The sequence below is a fragment of the Callorhinus ursinus genome, unplaced genomic scaffold (assembly GCF_003265705.2).
Source record: "Callorhinus ursinus isolate GAN/ISIS: 27379988/994484 unplaced genomic scaffold, GSC_fseal_2.0 scaffold40, whole genome shotgun sequence".
Taxonomy (NCBI): domain Eukaryota; kingdom Metazoa; phylum Chordata; class Mammalia; order Carnivora; family Otariidae; genus Callorhinus; species Callorhinus ursinus.
The window spans coordinates 11,135,722-11,143,402 of NW_027397102.1; the positions used below are offsets into that span (position 1 = coordinate 11,135,722).

General features: G+C 34.3%; 1 protein-coding gene across 4 annotated transcripts in view; it reads right to left on the minus strand.

The window, feature by feature from the left end:
- Positions 1-188: 188 nt before the first annotated feature.
- Positions 189-7,681, minus strand: part of POF1B (POF1B actin binding protein) — a 104,892-nt gene continuing 97,399 nt past the window's right edge. The window contains exons 15-16 of one of the 4 annotated variants that reach the window (XM_073880881.1): positions 5,788-5,902; positions 189-722 (exon numbers count right to left, since the gene is read on the minus strand). In XM_073880881.1, coding sequence (XP_073736982.1) covers positions 522-722; positions 5,788-5,902 — 316 coding nt within the window. In that variant the 3' untranslated portion in view covers positions 189-521. Of the gene's footprint in view, positions 723-1,694; positions 3,595-5,787; positions 5,903-7,681 lie in introns of those variants that run through there. The other 3 variants (XM_073880880.1, XM_025848654.2, XM_025849381.2) reach the window with 3 other exon arrangements.

Sequence of the window (7,681 nt, forward strand, 5' to 3'; positions counted from 1 at the left end):
CTCATTTTAAGACTTGGGATTTAGTATTATAGAGAAAACTAAAACTTCCTTTCCTGCTTAAGTAACCTAATCCTGAGAAAAGAATCTACGTATATTCCAAATAGACCAATATACATCCAAAAGTAAAAACATTAAATCAAATATTTGGGAAAGATTTCTGCAAATGAGTGTGAAATAACCTGCTATATTCAAATCAGTCAACATTCAATAGAATTCATGAACCTCGATATATAGCCCTATTGCTTAAAACTGTCAATTGGGTTAATTATTCCTAAATGATCACTAATAGAAAAAGAAGAAATCTTTTAGCCATTATATGTTAGACCAATGCATTATAAGCTTTAATGTCTATGGAGTTCACCTAGTGATCTCATTAAAATACATTTTCTGATTCAGTAGGTGTGGGATGGGGCCTATAATTCTGCATTTCTAGTAAGCTCCCATGTGTTACCACCATAGGATTAATAATATGTTAGACAAAATCCCCCAATGTAATTCTGGTATGCTTTGGCAAGTTTGCTTTAGCAGAAAACTATGGCTAAGTGGATAGAGGCAATCCGTACTGAAGACATGGGTGACATGAGTGACAAGAAGGAACCAGTCATATGAAGATCTTGTGGAAGAGCATTCAAGGCAGAGAAGCGTGCAAATACAAATAACCTGAGATGGAACAAGCTTTGGCAGGACCATGGTGAGGGAGCCTGACTGATAAGAGATGAGACCTGTGAGAATTTGAAATGGGAAACCATTAGAGGATTTTAAGGAAGGGTAATACAATACAATTTACATTTTGAGGATCACTCTGGAAGCTATGTGAGAAATGCATTGCAGAGAAGCTGTAGGAAACAGCCATGTGAAGAGGTTATTCCAGTTGTTCATAGTTACAGTGTAGCTGGAGAAAAATAGATGGATTTTCTTTCTTTTACTTATAAATTGGGTCTAGAGGGGCACCTGGGTGGCTCAGTCAGTTAAGCCTCAGATTCTTAGGTTTTGGCTCAGGTCATGATCTCATGAGTTGTGAGATCAGCCCTGAGTCAGGCTTGGTGCTCAGCATGGAGTCTGCTTGAAGATTGGGTTGTGAGATGAAGTTTTTAAAGGCTTATTTTGTTCCTTTTGTATTGTTTGTGTTAAGAAAACGTATTACAGTTAAAGCACCATTCATTACAAGGGTGGGAAGAATGATTCATGGAATCATGTTTAAAACAATGAGTTATGGAACTTGGAAGACTAGGTTTGTAAGCAAAGAAATTCTCATTTAAAGCAGAAACCTGCATCAGCCAGAGGTCCATCTATGTTACAGTGTTGTCTCTAGTAGTCCACATCAGGTATTTTTAAAAATTTTAAAGTGGTGCTTGGTAATTCTAACATAAACATTAACATGATGATAACCCTCATGAAAATATACAGCTAAGCTAAAAATACATGTTTCCTACTAGGACTTCCACAAAGACCATACAGATACTTCACATATTTTATGTATGTATGTATGTATGTATTTAAGAAAGTGATTGAGAGAGCACAGGAGCACGGGCAGAGTGAGAGAGAGTGGGAGAAGCAGACTCCCCTGCTGAGCGGGGAGCCTGACACAGGGCTCGATCCCAGGACCCTGGGAGCTGAAGGCAGACACTTAACCAACTGAGCCACCCAAGCATCCCTTCACATATTTTATTTAGACACTTAAATTACCTTGCATGTAATTGCACAGTCTCCATTTTATTTAATATCTAAAGCAAAACATACTGGAACAGAAATTAGATAAATAGGCATTTCTCACCTGACAGTATCTTTGCAATTTTCAAAGATAAGCTGTGTGAAACTTTTGAGAGGAAAAAAACATCACTACTATTTCTATTGCTTTTAACCACACATTGGAAAAGGAATACATACATTTAAGTTTGTTAAGTCTAATGAGCACCTTGTTACAACACCCATTCATTATGCATGGATCAATTACCTGAACTGTTAATTTTTTAACTGCCCCAAATTTTGGACATTGTTATTTTTATTTAAGAACATTTTGGGAAAATCACACTTATTCTAATTTTCAGTTATGCCAGCAATTTTCTATCAGGCTACTAAAAACTTCCATTTATATCATATGTAATGGGTAGATAATGTGGCATAATTTTGTTACATGTGTAGTTAGCAGGGGAGAAACTGCCCTGTTGTTCCTACACCAAGGGAAAAAATATAAGGACTATATAACTCATGAAGAATATTAACATTTTCTATCACAAAATATAAAATTGGAATTATATTAATCCAATTATAGAGCTTAGCATTTTAGTCAAAGTATTAAGATAACAAAATAAGGCTCTTAGCTTCATATCAAGACCTATTTGAATATTTATATAAGAATATTAAAAGCATTTATCTCCTCATTTATGTCTTGATTTAGTATAATGCCTCATCTGTTCCTATCTTAATAGTTTCTTAATATAATGAATCATTATTAGAATATAATTATAAGGCATGACAATACTATATAGATATGTGCAGAGATATTTCAGTGCAAAACCTCATTCACATGTAACCCAAATATACTTATTGCCTTAATCTATACTTTGTCAAATGCAAACATTTTAATTTTCACCAATTCTAAACTTTAACCATGGGGTTGAAATTAAGAAATTTCATTCTTATCTACTAATGTATTTGGAAAATATTTTTGTTCACTTTGCAAAGTCATTAGAACCCAATTAGTCAACTTCTAAGTGCATTAAATACTATAAAATCTTTTTTCCCAAATAAGATACAGGTATCAAGTATTTGTTCTTGCTCTTTTTATTCCCAAAGCCTTAATCTAACAATTCAATGTTACATGTTGTATACTTCTAGTAAAAAGCCCGCCTTCCTTCTACACTCCTACAATATAGTATTACATATTTTTAAGGAAGTGGGTGGACTTATTTGAGGAGGATATGCTTTTAAAGAACAGATTTGTCAAGCCAAGCCACTGATATGTTCTTAGAACCATAATAGTATAATGTGTAATTTAGTGGATTTAGTTATTTTAAAAGATATTATCCTACTTCCCTGATAAATGAAATTAACCATCACCTTTGATTTAGTTATGTCTCCAAAAGGTATAAATAGCATATAATAGAGCATCTCTTTTAGTCAGAGTTTAATGTGAGAAAAGCAAATTATATGCTATATATACAATGTAGTAAACTTTTTAAAAATTCAATAGTTTTTGCCTCTTTTTTTCATTAAAAAACAGTATTTACTTTTGTAGATGAATTGCACACCTAATATCAGAGAAAATCTTCTAATGGAATAACTTGTAAAATCTCTACCCCAACAAATTAATTCAGTGTCTAGGAAGTACTGTATTGAAAACCAGTGCATTATGTTCTACAGTGTCTAGAATTGAAGTTTAAACAAGCAGGGTGTTGCTATTGAATACAAAAATGTGGTAGAAAAGTCTCATTAGTGGCTGGAGAAACAGTCATCTGCAGAACTATTTCATTCCATTAGATTCACTGGTAGTAGCATGGTTCAAAATTTTGATTGGCCTTTAGTTATGGAAAATAACAAAATACTAATGTAAGACGCACAAAAAACTCCTTTGAGTTGGAGATCCATTCATGGCTAGAAAAGGAAAAAAAAAGTTAATTTACAACTGGTTCATAATTCATTTAAGATATTCTTTTTTTTAAGATTTTATTTATTTATTTGATAGAGAGAGACACAGCAAGAGAGGCAACACAAGTGGGGGAGAGGGAGAAGCAGGCTTCCCGCTGAGCAGGGAGCCCGATGTGGGGCTTGATCCCAGGACCCTGGGATCATGACCTGAGCGAAAGGCAGATGCTTAATGACTGAGCCACCTAGGCACCCCTCATTTAAGATATTCTTATTGTATATACCCAGTTATGGAAAATGATATAAGTTGATATACATAAAACCAAAGGAAATGTACTGCATTTTGTGGTAACTTTTTATATGTAAATTCAGTGAAACAATGGTTTATCTGACTTTAGTCAAGGTATATGTTTCAATTACTGAAGGGAGGATTGAGTAGATTTCTTCCTTGGTATCTTATTTAGAGGCTAAATATGTCTAAACGTTATCTGTTAAGAGAGACCTATAATTTGTGAACTTACTAAAATATATTTTGAACTTCCTCTAGTCCCCTCCAGATATCAAGTTTGATGTTTATTGCTGCACATTTTTAATGGAGAGAGAAATAATGACTACTATTCTGTAGACCCTTTATTTGGCAAGTCTTCACATTGGTGCACTAGTGATTTAATTTTATTAACTATACATCTACAGTAATTTATTAACAATGTCTGCAGTCTTTTATTAACTAGAAATCTGACATTTTAAAATTTCTTCAAAAGGTTCTGCAGAACAATTGACATTTGTGTATTTATCTGTTGCTCCTCATGGTATACTTAGGCATTTTAAAACTTATTGAAATATAATAAACCTATAGAAAAAGTACACATATAAGTATACAACAATATGAATTTCCCCAAACTTAACACACATATGCAACCATTACCCAGATCAAGTAACAATGCATTAACATCCTGGTTGCCCTCCTTGTGCTCCCTTCCAATCAGTACCTGCCTTCAAGGATAACCACTTACTGATTTTAATAACCGTAGATTATTTTTACCTGCTTTTAGCACTTAAGCAGTTTTTAACATAACAAAGCCTGTCATTTTCAGTGTTAAAGTCAGATTCTGTGTGGTTTAGAGCTGTCATTCTCAACATTATTTATGTCCATTGCTCTTGAGGGATATCATGCATTCCCATCATTATCAATGGTTTACAGTTAGAACCTCTTGGCAGTAGTGTAGGAGTATACAATTAGGAAGAAAAGACTCCAAGGTGATTCTGTCACGTTAGGGTTTCTCAAACCTCAGCAGTATTAACATTTTGGGCTGGACAATTCTTTGTTGTGGGAGACTGTCATAGTCATTGTATGATCTTTAGCAGCATCCCTGGCTTTTAGCCACCAGATGCCAATAATACCCATCTCCCAGTTGTGAAGACCAAAAATGTCTCCAGACATAGCTAAATGTCCCCTAGGGGGCAAAACTGCCCCTGATAGAGAGCCACTGCTCTAAGGTGAATATATCTCTTATTTGATGTTCACTCTTTAAAGGTTAACAGAACAATAAGTAAAAGTTTTAGTAAAGTAGTATTGAGTCCTTTATAAGAAGAGGGTTTTAGTAATCAGCACCACTTAGCAATGTATTGGCCTACTTAAAAAGATGCTAAGGTCCATGTTACTTGGTCATCTTGGAGGATGTTGTAGAAGGTAGATATTAGAGTACATGACCTATAAAGTATTCTTCATCAGCCTCACTATAACTGTGGAATTTAAGGTTGGAGGATCTTAAAATCTCTTGAGTAAGACAGACATACTTCCTTGCTTTCAAAATACTGAAAATTTTCTATCTATAGTAGTAAGACCACATTCAAGACTGAAAGACAAATTCTATTAAAACATTCCTCTTCTCCATACAGCATTGTTCTTCATAATTGTCTATGACATTTTTTACTTGCTTTAGAAAAAATTAGGGTTTTTTTGAAAATTTGAATAGAATCAGTTCAAAAACAATTATATTACCTGTGTTTGAATCATTTTAAAGTTTCTTAATTCATACTATAAATCAGTAAGGAAAACATGGGGAAATCTTTAAGAGAAAAAACAAACTGGAAGATTTTAGTTCACTTTGATATTTTACCACAATTTTTGAAGGCTGTTATATATAGAATATATATAAATTTCTCTTCTTAATAGGATTAGAAATACACAAGGGAACTTACACAAGTCCATTTGTCTTCTGTTTTCTCAATCACAATAGTCTGTGTGTCACTACCTGGTGGTATATATTCATAGTCATCATAAAGGAGGCCTAGGATTGGATATTGTGTCCTGTACCTATACAGAAAAAAGTTAGTTTACAACCTGCACAAGAAAATGACTCTCATTCCTTTTTAGTCACTCCTAGTTTGATTCTCCTTATTATGTTAAGTTGGCTTTTAATGACTTTTAACTCTAAAAAGAGAATATCTACAAAGCTTTACTACTATTATTTTCAAAAGAGTAAGAAGGAAGTACTTCTGCTTCTGCAGTTATGGACCACTGGCAGCACAAGACAATGATCTTAGAGAAGGGAACCAAATGACATGAGCCCTACAAGTGCCTAGCTCACTACCTGGAGATTTTCTTGCTCACAGGATAGGGAAAGTGGAGCCAAATAAATCCCTTCAGTCTCATAAAATTGAAGTGACAGAATTTCAAGTAAAGGTATGCCAAAGCAGCTGGTATGGGGCAGAATACCAGACAGAAGACAGCTACATAAATAAACGTCAAAAGACCTGTAGAGGACTCTCCACAAGTCTTTGGAAGTACTGATTAGTGTAGGCATGTGGAAAAACTACTGAAGCTAAGGAAAGAAGCACTGGAAAGGAGCAGCCTGGAAATCCCTGGAGTTCACATAATGAAGGGAATAGCTCGTGTTCCACTAACCAGAGTGGAAAGACCTCTTAATGCAAGGGGCATCAGGAAGAAACTGTAGAAGAATATTGTGTTAGTGTTGGGATAACATTAGTTATCCATATTAGTTATGGAATCCAGGTAATTCCATCTCAGAATAAAACCACAGAATACTTGCAGTGAAATAAAAAATCCAGAATTCAAGTGTGTAAAATTACAATACATGGCATTCAATACAAAAATTAGTGGTATGGAAGCAGGAAGATGTGACTAATAATGAGGAGAAAAACAAATTAGTAGAAAAAGAACAAGAAATGACAGATAAAGGAAATAAGTAGTCATGGTTGCATCTATTAAAAATATTTTTTAAATGTATACTCAAGAAGTTAGAGGAAAGTATGAATGTGATGAGAACAATGGAGGATATAAAGATCTACACTGGACTTCTAAAGATGAAAATTACACTGTATGGGATTAACAGCAGAATAGGCCCTGCAGAAGAAAATATTACTGAATTTGAAGACAGGAAGAGAAATTATCCAAAATAAAACACAAGGGGAAAAAACTGGAAAAATGTACAGAGTATGAGTTACCTATGGGAAATATTAGTTGCTCTCACATATGTGTAATTGAAGTCCTACATGATTGGCAGGAGACAAAAAATAATTGAAGAAATAACGACCAAATTGTTTCCAGATTTGATGAAAACTCTAAACACACAGATCCAAGAAGCTCAGTGAAACTCAAGAAAAAGAATGATGAAGGAAAACAGAGGCAAAGAGAAAGGACCCAAATAAATAAAATCAGAAAAAAAGAAGTAACAACTGACACCACAGAAATAGAAAGCATTATAAGAGAATACAGTAAAAAATTATATGCCAAAAAGTTGGACAACCTGGAAGAAAAGGAAAAATACCTAGAAACATACAATCTTCTAAAACCAAATGAAGAAGAAATATAAATCTGAGCAGACTGATTCCTAGTAACAAAATTGAATGTGTTGTCCAAAAATTATCAAAAAATTAAGTCTAGGTGGTGCCTGGGTGGCTCAGTCAGTTAAGCATCTGACTTTTGATTTCGGCTCAGGTCATGATCTCATGGTTGTGAGATTGAGCCCCACATTGGGTTCTGCACTGGGTATGGAGCCTGCCTAAAGATTCTCTCTCTAGTGTTATGCTGAGCAAAATAAGTCAATCAGAGAAAGACATGTATCATATGACC